General features: G+C 45.6%; 1 protein-coding gene across 1 annotated transcript in view; it reads left to right on the top strand.

The window, feature by feature from the left end:
* Positions 1 to 17,646, top strand: part of atrn (attractin) — a gene marked incomplete at its 3' end in the record, with an annotated part of 181,716 nt that overhangs the window by 127,526 nt on the left and 36,544 nt on the right. Inside the window, exons 12-16 of the mRNA XM_084309803.1 lie at positions 1,157 to 1,389; positions 8,282 to 8,403; positions 10,970 to 11,108; positions 11,857 to 12,038; positions 16,372 to 16,591. Coding sequence (XP_084165929.1) covers positions 1,157 to 1,389; positions 8,282 to 8,403; positions 10,970 to 11,108; positions 11,857 to 12,038; positions 16,372 to 16,591 — 896 coding nt within the window. The remainder of the gene's footprint in view (positions 1 to 1,156; positions 1,390 to 8,281; positions 8,404 to 10,969; positions 11,109 to 11,856; positions 12,039 to 16,371; positions 16,592 to 17,646) is intronic.

The raw sequence follows: 17,646 nt of genomic DNA, 5'->3' as shown, positions 1-17,646 counted from the left end.
GCTCCGAATGAATACGTTTCACCATATAGGAGGCGTATAAACGTGACCTATTGTTTAATTGCTCGGAGAGAGAACGAGAGGAGCAGCGGGGCACGTGGCCCCCCCGTTACCCCCCCCCCGCCGAGCCAGGGGGTCCAGCACGCAGTTGGGAGCAAGCCCTCCCTGATCTGAAGCCCCTTCCCCCCCGTGTTCTGGTAATCCCTGGTGTTGTGTGGAGGCTGAAGCAGCATGCAGCCCCAAGGTGACCCGGACATGGCCCTGCGGGGGGGGCTCTCTGTCAGGGCCCGCTCACACAGGAAGTGAGAGCTTGTACCGGGTTTAACCGGCTCAGCGGGGGGTGGGCCGCGTAGGAAGGCTCTCGCACTCGCTCCGAGGTAAAGGTCTGACCTTGGGGAGTTTGCTGGGAGGAACTTACTGCTATGGTACTACTCACCTTTCTCTCACCTCTCTCTCACCTCTCTCTGTCCATATCTGTGTCTCTTTCTCTCTCTACCCCCTCTCTCTCTCTCAGAGAGCCACACATACATGAACACACACACACACACACACACACACACACACACACACACACACACACACACACACACACACACACACACACACACACACAGAGTGGCACTATTTATTGAAGGGTAGCAGGAGTTGTCATGTGCTGAGAGGACTTCTGATGTAATGTGTCAACGGGGAGAATCTTCTCCTCCCAAACACACACACATGCAGTCTCTCTCCCTCTTTATCTGCCTCTCTCTCTCTCTCTCTCTCTCTCTCTCTCTCTCTCTCTCTCTCTCTCTCTCTCTCTCTCTCTCTCTCTCTCTCTCTCTCTCTCTCTCTCTCTCTCTCTCTCTCTCTCTCTAGCTCTCTCTCTTTATCTGCCTCTCTCTCTCTTTATCTGCCTCTCTCTCTCTCTTTATCTGCCTCTCTCTCTCTCTTTATCTGCCTCTCTCTCTCTCTTTATCTGCCTCTCTCTCTCTATTTATCTCTCTCTCTCTCTCTCTCTCTCTCTCTCTCCCTCCCTCTCTCCCCCTCCCTCTCTCTCTCTCTCCAGTATGATGTACGTGTTCGGGGGCTTCAACAGTCTCTCTCTCTCTCTCTCTCTCTCTCTCTCCCTCTCTTTCTCCCTCTCTTTCTCTCCCCCCCTCCCTCTCTCTCTCTCCAGTATGATGCACGTGTTCGGGGGCTTCAACAGTCTCCTGCTGAGTGACGTCCTGATGTACACGTCGCCCAGCTGCTCCGCCTTCCTCAGCGCTCCGTCCTGCGGCCAGGCGTGGCCGGGCGTCCGCTGCGTGTGGAACGTCACCCAGGAGGCCTGCCTGCCCTGGGAGGGCGGCTCCAGCAGCTCCAGCAGCCAGGACCAGCAGCAGCTCCTGGCCTCCTGCAACACCCGCTCATGTAGGTCCCACTACAGGCACGAGTCACGCTACACTGGGGGGGGGGGGGGGGGGGTTCATATAGTCTTAAAGGAACACGCCAACATTTGGGGAAATTAGCTTACCATAATAATAATAGATTCAATTTGTACCGCACTTTATATTCGCGAGAATCTCAGAGTGCTACGGGAGATATAGACAAAAAGTTAAATGAATAAAACAATTAAAATGAATAAAAACAATTAAAATGAATAAAACAACCAATGAAATGGAAGAACATAAAAGTAAAATAAAATAATAATAAAATGAATAGAAGTAACAAATAAAAGTAAAAGAAAAATTCAGGCAAAAGCCTTGTTAAAAAGAAATGTTTTTAGGCCCCTTTTTAAAAACTCACGACGGATTGTGGTGCTCTCGGGTGGATGGGGAGAGCATTCCATAGTCTGGGTGCGGCAGAGAGAGACAAGAAGATAGATACCAGTTTTCTCTCGGGTATTTAGGAGCACAGAGGCTTTTTGTCTAGTGGGCGTGTCGACGCGCAATTGTCATTTCATAATAGACGCGGAACAGAGCGCACCTTCAGTTCTAGAAGCAAACTGAGCTCAGCCCTGCGCTGCACACAGCTGTGTGTGACGACTTCTTCTCTCGCGAGTCGCGCAGTTTTGCATGTGTAATGTAAACTCTGCGACGGATCCAATGGTCTAACATGCTTTGCATCCTCGCCATTCTGGAATGCCCACGTCGCGCTCAAATCTTGAGTAATGTTAACTGTTGATATAGCCTCAGAAAGCTAATGTTAGTTCCACTCGTAGCACTCTCTCTCTCTCACTCTCTCTCTCTCTCTCTCTCTCTCTCTCTCTCTATCTCTCTCTCTCTGCTAACAATCCTGATTCGATTCTTGAATTTCATTCCAAAGGAATATATTGATGGACATTAGCTATAGTATATAGGTCAGCAGCTGTAACAGAATCTTTTTTTTTAATTATTATTATTATTATTTATGTTTTAACAATGACAAAAAAAAAACGCCAGCGGTGGACCGACATAACAAACGCTGTCACTTGTCTAAGGACATGGTTCCTTTTCAAACTGTCGATAGACATGGTCAAAACACGATCCAAGATATGCGTTACCTGCCAGCAGACACTTGAGAAAAGGTTTTGCATTTTTCTATTGCAGTTTTGCACAATAAATGTTCTTAAAATACCTCTGTACTATGTGAAATATGTCCTAGTAATACAAGAGTACAGTAATAGCTGCCATACCAGTGTTTTACCCCTTCAGAAGCATTTATATAGACATTTTAAGATAAATTAATATACCGTGATATATACCGTTACCGTCTATACTTCAAATTATACCGTGATATAAATTTTAGACCATACCGTCCAGCCAACTCTAGTAAATCGATTACTCACGCCCGTCCCTAGTTGTTGTTGTAATCGTCCGTTGGACGTAGAGGGATTTAACTGAGGGCAGGGGGACACCAATGAAGCCAGAGAAAATGACATTTCGATGATTACATTGTCCAATTTGAACAGAATATGTCGAATCAAAATGGGGCTTCCAGAGGCTGTTAGCTTCCAAGCTACTAGATACTGTGTTAGCTTTCAAGTTACTGCATACTGTGTTAGCTTTCAAGTTACTGCATACTGTGTTAGCTTTCAAGTTACTAGATACTGTGTTAGCTTTCAAGTTACTGCATACTGTGTTAGCTTTCAAGTTACTGCATACTGTGTTAGCTTTCAAGTTACTGCATACTGTGTTAGCTTTCAAGTTACTAGATACTGTGTTAGCTTTCAAGTTACTAGATATAGATACTGTGTTAGCTTTCAAGTTACTAGATACTGTGTTAGCTTTCAAGTTACTAGATATAGATACTGTGTTAGCTTTCAAGTTACTAGATACTGTGTTAGCTTTCAAGTTAATAGATACTGTGTTAGCTTTCAAGCTAATAGATACTGTTGTTAGCTTTCAAGCTACTAGATACTGTGTTAGCTTTCAAGTTACTAGATACTGTGTTAGCTTTCAATTTACTAGATATAGATACTGTGTTAGCTTTCAAGTTACTAGATACTGTGTTAGCTTTCAAGTTACTAGATATAGATACTGTGTTAGCTTTCAAGTTACTAGATACTGTGTTAGCTTTCAAGTTAATAGATACTGTGTTAGCTTTCAAGCTAATAGATACTGTTGTTAGCTTTCAAGTTACTAGATACTGTGTTAGCTTTCAAGTTAATAGATACTGTGTTAGCTTTCAAGCTAATAGATACTGTTGTTAGCTTTCAAGCTACTAGATACTGTGTTAGCTTTCAAGTTACTAGATACTGTGTTAGCTTTCAATTTACTGCATACTGTGTTAGCTTTCAAGTTACTGCATACTGTGTTAGCTTTCAAGTTACTAGATACTGTGTTAGCTTTCAAGTTAATAGATACTGTGTTAGCTTTCAAGCTAATAGATACTGTTGTTAGCTTTCAAGCTACTAGATACTTTGTTAGTTTTCAAGTTACTAGATACTGTGTTAACTTTCGAGTTAATAGATACTGTTGTTAGCTTTCAAGCTACTAGATACTGTTGTTGGCTTTCAAGCTACTAGATACTGTTAGCTTTCAAGATAATTCACCACAGAGGGGCGCTAGTGAACTGCAAGTGAGATGCTGCTGACTCCTACACAAGTTTTACTGGCAAGCGAGAAAGTAGGTCAAGTTTGCAAATTTGAACTTCTGTTCAGGGCAGGAATCCACTTGACGGATACTGGAGGAGAACAAAATGTCTAGTCTGCCGGAGCACATAGCGTTGGGCAGAGGATTGTCCACACAAAAAAAGAACATGCAAAATTGACAAGCTGAGAGACTGCCAGATGGTGTTAGAAGAATGCAACATTACTTAGTTTTCAAAATAACCTGTCTGACACGGAGACCTTGGGCACTGGCTGGATCGTTATGTAAGTGGACTTACACAGAATGAATTATTGAAAATGAATGAGTGCAAATCCATTCAAGTTTGGCATTGGGAGACATGTTCGCCCTACAAAGAATGTGAGTATTCCAGGCATGATGGGACCGACTAGGTGTCGAATTGAAACAGAAGTCCCCGCAGATATTCCATATTTTTTGCAAAACATCACAAAAAAGAGCACGTTTTGGACATTGAAAACGACAATGCCATAATGTTCAAGCAACCGGTGAAAGTTGAACTGACATATCCAGGATATATATTGTGTTAACTGAAGAGATGAGAGCTACCCAGATGAAAGTGAGATCCAATAGAGAAGGACATTCTCACTGTGACAGAAAACACGACAACAAAAGAAAAAACTGAAAGCTTTGTTGGAACTACACACAAGCAATTTGGACGTCATGCCTCAGTCGACAGACTGGAGAAAACGACTTTCCTGCTCGGGTAATGATGATGATGAATTCTGAAGGACATTGTTAAAAGAAACTGTGAAACATGCATCAGATACAGCAAACCAAAGCAAGAGCCAGCAGTGGCTTTGCCTATACAACAGCCTCAACCTACAATGAGCTGTGGACCACTTACATGAGTCAGAGTGTAGGTATCTGCATGCCATTGACTTCACAACAGGGCGTTTTGCGACCACCAGGAAACACAGGGAGATAGTGAAGCACTTTATTCACAGCTGGATACGTGTTCGTGATCCACCACGCAGACTGTTGAGCGTCAATGGAGGTGAATTCAACAAGGAAGAGATCAGGGACATGACAAGTGAAGATGACTGCAGCTTACAGTCCATGGAGCAATGGCAGAATCAAACCCTCACTGAGATCCTGATGAAAGTGAGGAGATAAAACGGATGTGACTGGAAGACAAACCGGCACCCTGATGGCAAGGAACTTGGCTACGGTCGCTACCACTCACTATTTCTCACTTTGTATGTTGTGTCTGTCCATTATGTTTGTTACTTTTATTATTTTTGACCCCCCTATGTAAAGCGACCTTGGGTCTTCTGAAGGCGCTATATAAAACGAAGTTGTTATTGTTATTATTATTATTACCAGCCAGCGTCTGGGCAGAACCCAAATAGGCCTTCAGTTCTCACTGATAAGCCAGTACATTAGAGAAAGATTTGAACGAAAGGTATTCGAGGTATACTCATTTGGAAATTGAATGTTTGGCCTGAGGAAAGATCATGACCTCAATGGGGTTCACCCTCTAGGGATCATAAATGTGCACCACAAATAAAAGATTTGAATGAAAGACACTATGCAGCAGCTGGGAGCCACTGTGTGGACAAAAGTGGATCCAGCTGTGTTCTACTGGGCTGGATGACTCCTGCCATGTCATGGTAGTCCTCGCTTGTCGCATGTGGATGACTTCATCAGGGTTGGTTCAGAAGTATTCTCCATACAACGGTCATCCCTCACTTGCTACTGTTCAGATCCCGCTCTGTGCAAACAAACTTATCGGAAAACTGAAATCAGAAGAAGTGACCTTGAGGTTTCAGCACTTGGGGGGAAAAGGACGGCTCCCTGGAACTGGTGGTGTTCAGTGATCCTCCAAGGGAATCCTTCCAGACGGAGGCACTCAGGGTGGACACTTGATCACGCTGATGGGAGAGAGTGGAACATTCTCACCTATATGCCGGCAGACAAAGAGGAGAGTCATCCAAAGCACTTTAGCAGGGGAGACGTTGGCTCTTGCAGATCACAGTGACAGTGCAGTTTTCTTCGCTACACTCTGAGCCCGACCACAGGTGATTGCACACGTAACAATTTGCCCATAGAGAGGCGAAGTGCCTCTCCTTCTGCTGAGCACCATGGGACCCCGTTTTGGGAACAAGATGCTGCACGGTAGTGGGCGGCTGGGTGGCGCAGTGGAAGGGGTGTCACCAACGCAAGGTCCGGCTGTCGGCGTTGCCTCCGGCTTGGGCCAGCCGTCATACTAACTCAATTGGCAGAGTTAGCGGGTGGAAGTCGATGGGTGGTAATCTGGACGTTGTGGACAGCGACTCCTACAGGTCGGTTGGGGGACGCCTGCACAGCAGAGACAGGAAATGGCGGGGGTAGTGTGCGCCTCCCACACGTTACACCTCGCCAATGAGAGTCCGCGCTGGCAGGTGAAAAGATGTGACAGGCTGCCTCCTCGTGTATTGGAGGGGACGTGATGCAAGGCTTCTATCCTCCCTACAACCGGCCAGTGGGGGGCATATGCGAGCAACGTTCAAGACAGGGGAGGGAAGAATTGGCACAGTGGAATTGGGATGGGAGAAAATTTGAAAAAAGTGGAGAAAAAGTGAAAAACGGTAGTCAATGACGAGAGACAAATTATTGAATTGTTGTTATTGTTGTTAACAATAGAGTTGTTTCATGAATTACACATAATGACGTTTGTCAATTTTAAAAGATAATTTTGCAAGTCAAAGAAAGTTGATGGACTCGCAAGCTAACGTTAGCTAACATAAGGTAGTGAAAGCGTTAACTCTTTATTTTTTATTTTTTTGGATCTTTCTCCCCCTCCTTTTTCCTCAGATTTTCTCCCATCCCAATGTTAGTCGTTATGCCAATTCCCAATCCCCTTCCTGGTCGCTGCGCACTTACCCCCCACAGTCGGTCTGGGAGAGTGGAGGCTATTATCACGTGCTTCCTCCGACACACGTCTAGCCAATCAACCGCTTCTTTTCACCTGGCAGCGCGGACTCTCACTGAGAGGGTGTAACGTGTGGAAGGTCACACTACCCCCCTTAGATCCTATCCGCGCTGAGCAGGCGCCCCGACCGAACTGTAGGAGTCGCTGTTTACAACGACCCGGACCCACCCCGCCAGCTTTTTCCCACCCTCTAATACAGCCAATTGTATTAGTGTGAACGGCCAGCCAAGCTGGTGACAACGCCGGAGCTGTGAGCTGGATTCGAACAGGCGAATCCAGCGTCTCCGGTGTTGGTGACGAACGCAATCAGCGTTAACCCTTTGTAGTGTGGTAGAGAAAGTGTTAACCCTTTGTACTGTGGTAGTGAAAGGGTTAAATACAAACTGTCCAAAAAAAAAATGCCATGGTCCCAAATGATTCATTTGAACCTTTGACAGAGTAAGGGAAAGGTGTATTAAGTGCTATATTACTCAGCGCTCACGTGTGAAGGCTGCGGGTTCCTAGAAAGAAAATGGATGCCGCCGTTGTTATTGCCACCAATGCGGACGTTTCAATAGTCTTAAGATGCACAGGTGTCCATTTGAAGTTGTCATTATACAGTACGTGCCTTAGCTTGGTGAGCCACCATGACACCCCCAGCTCCTGCACAAATGAAACGGTAGAGGTCTTCCTGTATCGCTCTTTCTGTGCTTTTGCAGCATCTCATCTGGATTCATGCCACCGTGGCGTCCGATGAGATGCCCGTCTCTTAGGATAGGGTGCATAGAGTGCCTGATTGTTTTGTCACAGGCAGCCAGTGCCACTTTTGCGAGTCATAGATTGAAAATGGTAAAATATTGCACCGCGTTACCTGGGTGTGCGTGCTTCTGTATATGCGCGTGCGCGCGTGTCTGTGTGTGAATGCGTGTGTATACATGTGTATACATACCTGTGCTTGTGTGTATGTCACGAGGGACGGCAGACAGCGGGCCCCTGCTGTGAATTCTCTATTACCGCTGTTTGTCGTTTTGTCACAGCTGCCGCGGAAGAATCCTCCATTTCCCCCCGCGAGCCAATCTCATTTCCCAGGGTCGGCTTCTGCCGGAAAAGGGGTGGGAGATGAAACCGCACCCCGGGAATATCTTTCACGCAAATTAATGCAAGGGCCTCCGCGTCGCCATCTGGCCGCCGCTCTGCCCCCCCCCCCGCTCCTCGTACCCCGGCGGCGCGGGCTCTGTGCGGAGGGAGGAGAACCACGACCCCGTCCAGATGCATGGAGCCGATGACTGGAGCTCTCTCTCTCTCTCTTTGTCTTTGCTTGCAGATGCCGATAACGAGAGGTGCGAGCAGTACAGCGACTGCTACAGCTGCACCGCCAACACCAACGGGTGCCAGTGGTGCTCCGGCCAGTGTGTCTCCCTGGGAAGCAACTGCACCTCCGCCGCGGTAAGCAGCCAGGAGCGTCGGTCAGTCTGCTCTGTAGCCAGGAGCGTCGGTCAGTCTGCTCTGTAGCCAGGAGCGTCAGTCAGTCTGCTCTGTAGCCAGGAGCGTCAGTCAGTCTGCTCTGTAGCCAGGAGCGTCAGTCAGTCTGCTCTGTAGCCAGGAGCGTCAGTCAGTCAGTCTGCTCTGTAGCCAGGAGCGTCAGTCAGTCTGCTCTGTAGCCAGGAGCGTCAGTCAGTCCGCTCTGTAGCCAGGAGCGTCGGTCAGTCTGCTCTGTAGCCAGGAGCGTCAGTCAGTCTGCTCTGTAGCCAGGAGCGGCAGTCAGTCTGCTCTGTAGCCAGGAGCGTCAGTCAGTCTGCTCTGTAGCCAGGAGCGTCAGTCAGTCAGTCTGCTCTGTAGCCAGGAGCGTCAGTCAGTCTGCTCTGTAGCCAGGAGCGTCAGTCAGTCTGCTCTGTAGCCAGGAGCGTCAGTCAGTCTGCTCTGTAGCCAGGGGCGTCAGTCAGTCAGTCTGCTCTGTAGCCAGGAGCGTCGGTCAGTCTGCTCTGTAGCCAGGAGCGTCAGTCAGTCTGCTCTGTAGCCAGGAGCGTCAGTCAGTCTGCTCTGTAGCCAGGAGCTAACCGTGACATCAGTCTGCAGTCAGTCTGTAGCTCTGTAGGTCACAGTAGCCTGGAGCTAGCCAGCGCATCAGTCTGCTCTGTAGCCAACCAGTCTCGGCAGCCAGTAGATTTACAGTATAGTTTCACTCTTGCCAATTGACCTATCTCAAGGCCCACCCTTTTCTTGATCCTCCAATCACAACTGTCGCTTCCCTCGGACAAACTTCTCAGAGGGACGTGACAATTGTGATTGAAGGATCGGGGTAAAGAGGGCGGGGTTTGAGATGGGTCAATTTGATGTATTCAGTTTGATTCACACAGGATTAAGATCATCAGGAGAGACAGTGATTTGTTTCACAAACCACTGAACGTCCCCATGTAGCATTGGCAATGTCACTAACGGTCACTAACAATAATCAGTCATCCACTCACACTGAGCCACTCTGCCCCTAGAGGCAGCAAAATGACACTGTGTGTCCTTGTTACAATAAAACAGACTGATTGAACACAGGTTTTCACCTGGCAAAGTGACGAGTATAATTAACCCACAGACCAGCCACAGCATCTGGTCCGTGCTACTGGTAGGTCGTTCTAATGAGCAAAAAATACAACCCTCTTATACATGTATGGAATGTGTTATTAGTAAGAGTGTAACAATGTCGATACTGAACTCGGAACATTTAAAACCATATTGATGATTCTCCTTCTGTAGTTATCTCCCCTATATGTCTCTCATTTCCCCCGTCTGTCATCTAAACTAGGCGTCTGCCTGCATCCTATCAGACATCAGTGTAGAGTGGCAGGGGGGGGGGTACCCTATAAAAGATAAAAAAAATTAGCCAAATCAACCTGTGTAGCTTGTGTATATATTAGGGATGGGCGTGAGTAATCGAAAATTACTCGTAGCCATGAGAAAAATCGATCTTAAATTATTAATAATTTTTATGGGAAAAAAATATTATTATTATAATTTTTTTTATATACATATTTGTTTCACATGTATGTGTAAGATTATAACTGTTTGTTGGTTTCCTTAAACATATACGCGAATGAACGAAATTAAGTAAAAAAAAATTCAAACTATATATATTTTTTTTTGAGTAATACACGATCACTCGAGTATTCGATCTGGATTCTTCTTAAAAATGCCCATCCCTAGTATATATATATATGCATTATAATTTATTCATACTACAGAGTTCTACATTATACACAAGAATCTGATGAAGGTCTGAGGGACTGAAAGCGCAAAATGCAGTCAAACACTGCGTAGATCTACGTGTGCGTAAATCTCTTCTCTTGGTGCATGAAGACTTGAAAATCTGGAAATCGTGGCTTCAAAAGGGAAGGTTCTGTGTTAAATCTGAAAACAGTTGCGTTCCTCGCTTCTTACCGTGTGCACAGATTGCACTGATTGCACTCTCCCAACCTTTCAACTCTGAGAGAGCTGCAGACCCGGCGTTCATACGTGTGACATGCATGTTTCATGTCCCGCGTTGGCCCGGCAGTTCACCGACTTTAAATGTTCAGAACATACAGAAATATTGATGAATATGGACCCTTGCGTAAGCATTCATTTATTGCTTATGTCCGCCGGCGTAAGCGTTCATGTCACATGCCTCTGTAAGAAAAAAATTAAGGAATCTTCCCTTACATCTTTTTCAACTCAGACGTTTGGGTCTTCAGAAATAATCTCTTTATTTATTTAATTTTTTTAAGCCATGCATAATGAAACTGCATTTCATTATGTATGGCGTGAGCACTTTACCTCTTCTGAACGAGAGAATCTCTTAAAAACATACAGATTTGTGTCCTTGTGATGAAATTCCATGTTCCGTTCCTGTGCATTTCCATCCACACCACCGAGATATCATAATGTACATTCATTATAGAGCATGCCATGTAATTACGCCATAACCCCCTCAGAATGTCGAGGACGAGTGTGCCTCCTATTCACTTCTAATGCCTTCATCCAGGGGGCCATAGCGGAGTACGAGGTGTGCCCCAAGGACCACCCCTCGTACGTCTGCAACAAGAAGACGAGCTGTAAGAGCTGTGCCGTGGACCAGAACTGTCAGTGGGAGCCTCGCAATCAGGAGTGCATCTCCCTGCCAGGTGACTGCAGCTCAGCATGGAGAGCGAACATCACAAACTAACCTACATACTGTACACATGGCAGGCAGGCAGACCCACACACACACACATACACATACTGTACATCCATATGTATAAGGTTCTGTATGAAATATTCAAATCTTTCTGGTACATCTATGTGTATAATAAACCTCATTGGAATTCATCATGGTGTAGGAAAGCTTGAGATTATGTTTGTTTTTACGTTCATTTGCACATTTTGAGTGAAGGATCAAACGTACGAAAATACTGTACAAACGCTAAAGATGGTGTCAGCGCCTTGGACCTTAAGAGGGGGGTGCGGGGGGGGGGGGGGGGGGGAGTTCTCAGTAGGTTCGTGAGCAGATTTTCCATATCGACCCAGCCCTACTTGTACTAAAGCTTTGTAGCTCATTTAATCAAACTTCGTGCAGCGACTTGTTACACATAATTGAGCTTGGAAATGGCTAACTTAACCTGTATACACTCTTAACCTTTCAACATTTGAATAGGCAACATTTTAAATAACACGTATATTACATATTGAATGAATCGCCACACGGTTTTAAACTGCATCACAAATGAATCTCCAGTGTCCTCGGTTCTCCGACGGTGTGGAACACTTCAACACGGCACTTACCGCTGACCTTCGCTCCCCCTGCAAGGTCCCCCTGTCCCCTAGGCCTTTAAAAGGACTTAAGAGACATCGATTTGTGACTCACCCCATCCCCCCGTCTCCCTCCTGTTCCAGAGAACGTGTGTGGCGAGAGCTGGCACCTGGTGGGCAACTCCTGTCTGAAGTTCATCACGGCCAAGGACTCGTACGACAACGCCAAGCTGACCTGCAGGAGCCACAACGCCGTGCTGGCCTCCCTCACCACCCAGAAGAAGGTGGACTTCGTCCTGAAGGAGCTGCAGATCATGAGCGTGCTGGTGAGCGGGACGGAGTACATTCACCAGACACTGTCCTTATTTATTTCACCAGACACTGTCCTTATTTCACCAGACCCTGTCCTTATTGTCCTTATTTCACCAGACACTGTCCTTATTGTCCTTATTTCACCAGACACTGTCCTTATTTATTTCACCAGACACTGTTCTTATTTCACCAGACACTATTCTTATTTCACCAGACACTGTCCTTATTGTCCTTATTTCACCAGACACTGTCCGTATTTCACCAGACACTGTCCTTATTGTCCTTATTTCACCAGACACTGTCCTTATTTCACCAGACACTGTCCTTATTTCACCAGACACTTTCCTTATTGTCCTTATTTCACCAGACACTTTCCTTATTTCACCAGACACTGTCCTTATTGTCCTTATTTCACCAGACACTGTCCTTATTGTCCTTATTTCACCAGACACTGTCCTTATTGTCCTTATTTCACCAGACACTGTCCTTATTGTCCTTATTTCACCAGACACTGTCCTTATTGTCCTTATTTCACCAGACACTGTCCTTATTGTCCTTATTTCACCAGACACTGTCCTTATTGTCCTTATTTCACCAGACACTGTCCTTATTTCACCAGACACTGTCCTTATTGTCCTTATTTCACCAGACACTGTCCTTATTGTCCTTATTTCACCAGACACTGTCCTTATTTCACCAGACACTGTCCTTATTGTCCTTATTTCACCAGACACTGTCCTTATTGTCCTTATTTCACCAGACACTGTCCTTATTGTCCTTATTTCACCAGACACTGTCCTTATTGTCCTTATTTCACCAGACACTGTCCTTATTGTCCTTATTTCACCAGACACTGTCCTTATTGTCCTTATTTCACCAGACACTTTCCTTATTGTCCTTATTTCACCAGACACTGTCCTTATTTCACCACACTGTCCTTATTGTCCTTATTTCACCAGACACGTTCCTTATTTCACCAGACACTGTCCTTATTTCACCAGACCCTGTCCTTATTTCACCAGACCCTGTCCTTATTGTCCTTATTTCACCAGACACTGTCCTTATTGTCCTTATTTCACCAGACACTGTCCTTATTTCACCAGACACTGTCCTTATTGTCCTTATTTCACCAGACACTGTCCTTATTGTCCTTATTTCACCAGACACTGTCCTTATTGTCCTTATTTCACCAGACACTGTCCTTATTGTCCTTATTTCACCAGACACTGTCCTTATTGTCCTTATTTCACCAGACACTGTCCTTATTGTCCTTATTTCACCAGACACTGTCCTTATTGTCCTTATTTCACCAGACACTTTCCTTATTGTCCTTATTTCACCAGACACTGTCCTTATTTCACCACACTGTCCTTATTGTCCTTATTTCACCAGACACGTTCCTTATTTCACCAGACACTGTCCTTATTTCACCAGACACTGTCCTTATTTCACCAGACCCTGTCCTTATTTCACCAGACCCTGTCCTTATTTCACCAGACACTGTTCTTATTTCACCACACGTTCCTTATTTCACCAGACACTGTCCTTATTTCACCAGACACTGTTCTTATTTCACCACACTGTCCTTATTTCACCAGACACTGTCCTTATTTCACCACACGTTCCTTATTTCACCACACTGTCCTTATTTCACCAGACCCTGTCCTTATTTCACCACACTGTCCTTATTTCACCAGACCCTGTCCTTATTTCACCAGACCCTGTCCTTATTTCACCAGACCCTGTCCTTATTTCACCAGACCCTGTCCTTATTTCACCACACTGTCCTTATTTCACCACACTGTCCTTATTTCACCACACTGTCCTTATTTCACCAGACCCTGTCCTTATTTCACCACACTGTCCTTATTTCACCAGACACTGTCCTTATTTCACCAGACCCTGTCCTTATTTCACCACACGTTCCTTATTTCACCACACTGTCCTTATTTCACCAGACCCTGTTCTTATTTCACCACACTGTCCTTATTTCACCAGACCCTGTTCTTATTTCACCAGACCCTGTTCTTATTTCACCAGACCCTGTCCTTATTTCACCACACTGTCCTTATTTCACCAGACAACAATCTGTATCCCCCTTTAACCTTCAGGTGTACAATAATAACTGTATTTGTATAGCACCTTTCATACAAGAATTGCAGCTCAAAGTGAAAATGTCACATTAGGATCTATCTGTTAGTCTGGGTAAACATAGTGCTGTCTGTTAGTCTGGGTAAACATAGTGCTGTCTGTTAGTCTGGGTAAACATAGTGCCGTCTGTTAGTCTGGGTAAACATAGTGCTGTCTGTTAGTCTGGGTAAACATAGTGCCGTCTGTTAGTCTGGGTAAACATAGTGCTGTCTGTTAGTCTGGGTAAACATAGTGCCGTCTGTTAGTCTGTAAACATAGTGCTGTCTGTTAGTCTGGGTAAACATAGTGCCGTCTGTTAGTCTGGGTAAACATAGTGCTGTCTGTTAGTCTGGGTAAACATAGTGCTGTCTGTTAGTCTGTAAACATAGTGCTGTCTGTTAGTCTGTAAACATAGTGCTGTCTGTTAGTCTGGGTAAACATAGTGCTGTCTGTTAGTCTGGGTAAACATAGTGCTGTCTGTTAGTCTGTAAACATAGTGCTGTCTGTTAGTCTGTGTAAACATAGTGCTGTCTGTTAGTCTGGGTAAACATAGTGCTGTCTGTTAGTCTGTAAACATAGTGCTGTCTGTTAGTCTGTAAACATAGTGCTGTCTGTTAGTCTGTGTAAACATAGTGCTGTCTGTTAGTCTGGGTAAACATAGTGCTGTCTGTTAGTCTGGGTAAACATAGTGCTGTCTGTTAGTCTGTAAACATAGTGCCGTCTGTTAGTCTGTAAACATAGTGCTGTCTGTTAGTCTGGGTAAACATAGTGCTGTCTGTTAGTCTGGGTAAACATAGTGCTGTCTGTTAGTCTGGGTAAACATAGTGCTGTCTGTTAGTCTGGGTAAACATAGTGCTGTCTGTTAGTCTGGGTAAACATAGTGCTGTCTGTTAGTCTGGGTAAACATAGTGCCGTCTGTTAGTCTGGGTAAACATAGTGCCGTCTGTTAGTCTGGGTAAACATAGTGCTGTCTGTTAGTCTGTGTAAACATAGTGCTGTCTGTTAGTCTGTGTAAACATAGTGCTGTCTGTTAGTCTGGGTAAACATAGTGCCGTCTGTTAGTCTGGGTAAACATAGTGCCGTCTGTTAGTCTGGGTAAACATAGTGCTGTCTGTTAGTCTGTGTAAACATAGTGCTGTCTGTTAGTCTGGGTAAACATAGTGCCGTCTGTTAGTCTGGGTAAACATAGTGCTGTCTGTTAGTCTGGGTAAACATAGTGCTGTCTGTTAGTCTGTGTAAACATAGTGCTGTCTGTTAGTCTGGGTAAACATAGTGCTGTCTGTTAGTCTGGGTAAACATAGTGCCGTCTGTTAGTCTGTAAACATAGTGCTGTCTGTTAGTCTGTAAACATAGTGCTGTCTGTTAGTCTGGGTAAACATAGTGCTGTCTGTTAGTCTGGGTAAACATAGTGCTGTCTGTTAGTCTGTAAACATAGTGCTGTCTGTTAGTCTGTGTAAACATAGTGCTGTCTGTTAGTCTGTAAACATAGTGCCGTCTGTTAGTCTGTAAACATAGTGCTGTCTGTTAGTCTGTAAACATAGTGCTGTCTGTTAGTCTGGGTAAACATAGTGCTGTCTGTTAGTCTGTGTAAACATAGTGCTGTCTGTTAGTCTGGGTAAACATAGTGCTGTCTGTTAGTCTGTGTAAACATAGTGCTGTCTGTTAGTCTGTAAACATAGTGCTGTCTGTTAGTCTGGGTAAACATAGTGCTGTCTGTTAGTCTGGGTAAACATAGTGCTGTCTGTTAGTCTGTAAACATAGTGCTGTCTGTTAGTCTGTGTAAACATAGTGCTGTCTGTTAGTCTGGGTAAACATAGTGCTGTCTGTTAGTCTGTAAACATAGTGCTGTCTGTTAGTCTGGGTAAACATAGTGCTGTCTGTTAGTCTGTAAACATAGTGCTGTCTGTTAGTCTGGGTAAACATAGTGCTGTCTGTTAGTCTGGGTAAACATAGTGCTGTCTGTTAGTCTGGGTAAACATAGTGCTGAAACGTCTGCCCGAGCTCAGCCGAGTGTTTGTGGTCGGGGGTTAGATGGGTCCTTGAGGATCGTGACCGCCTTCTTAAGGCAGCGGGAGCTGTACGGTTCTTCCAGGGAGGGGAGAGGGCACACCTCCGATCCTCTGGAGAGCTCTCCTCTCTCCTCTCTGCGGCTGAGGAACCATGCAGCAGGTGAGGATGCTCTCTCTAAACCGTCTCCCCGTGTGGTGTGTGTTGCAGTACAAGGCCACGGCGACGCCGTGGGTGGGGCTCCGGAAGATCAACGTGTCGTACTGGTGCTGGGAGGACATGTCTCCGTTCACCAACACCTCCCTGCAGTGGCTCCCCGGGGAGCCCAGCGACGCCGGCTTCTGCGGCTACCTGGCGGAGCCGGCGTCCAGCGGCCTCAAGGCCCAGACCTGCATCAACCCCGTCAACGGCAGCCTGTGCGAACGCCCAGGTGGGTCTCCGCTCTCCGCCACCGCTGGTTGTTCTTTTGCGCACACACACACGGGCGTCTGTGGTTTTCTGTAATGTGATGTACTGTAGTGATGATGTAGTGCGATGTTATGTTTGATGTTTTCTCCCAGGATCCCAGGAACAGTAACTGTTGCGTAATAGCACAGCTAAAGTGGATCCTAATAAACGAACAAACCGACAAATCTGATTCATAATGGACTGAGAGACATTTCTTTATATCTGAAAAGCACTTGTACCAGTGTCTTATTCAGGTCTTTATTTATCGAGCGGTTTGAAGTAGTAAATTGTCAGCATTTGTTAAAGGAACACCCCCCCCCCCCCCCCAGGCCAGGCTAGTCTTGTTCCTCTTACCGAGAGTGCTATCTATTAGGGATGTTCAATATTGGCTTTTTTACCGATATCCGATATACCGATATTGTCCAACTCTTAATTTCCGATACCGATATCAACCGATACAGGATATATGCAGGGTTCAGGTAATTAACATTACATATCTCTTGTCATGGAATTTTTTGGGGGGTGAACTGCCCCTTTATTCGATTAACCAGGCAGGTCAATTGAGAACAAACTCTTATTTACAAAGACTTTTAAATGTCATTATACATTGACAACAACAGATCACGCGCGAAACCAGTGTTCCCCACGCGAGCCACCGTCTCTCTCTCCGTGGGCGTGTTAAGTAACGGAGCACTCGGGGTTAGAATGCTTATCCTGAGTGCATCTTTGAATCACTTAACGTTCTGAGCGCTGAGCAAGTGCCATCTAGCACCATCCACATGTGACAGATGTGAGAGTGTTCGTCGTGTAGGATCCATTTCTTCTGTCTACTGAGCCTCAGAAAGTGTTCAGCTACGCTCTTCTGCCTTTCTCTGTATCTCTCTCTCTCTCTCTCCCTCTCTATCTATCTCTGTATATCTCTCTTTCTGTCTCTCTCTCTCTCTCTGTATCTCCCTATCTCTCTCTCTCTCTCCCCCCTCTCCCCTATTTCTCTCACTCCTCTGTATCTCCCTCTATATCTCTCTGTATCTCTATCTC

This window comes from Notolepis coatsorum (genome assembly GCF_963971535.1).
Source record: "Notolepis coatsorum genome assembly, chromosome: 3".
NCBI classification, from domain to species: Eukaryota; Metazoa; Chordata; class Actinopteri; order Aulopiformes; family Paralepididae; genus Notolepis; species Notolepis coatsorum.
Note: the sequence above shows the minus strand (reverse complement) of the source record. Positions and strands in the feature narration are given on the sequence as shown.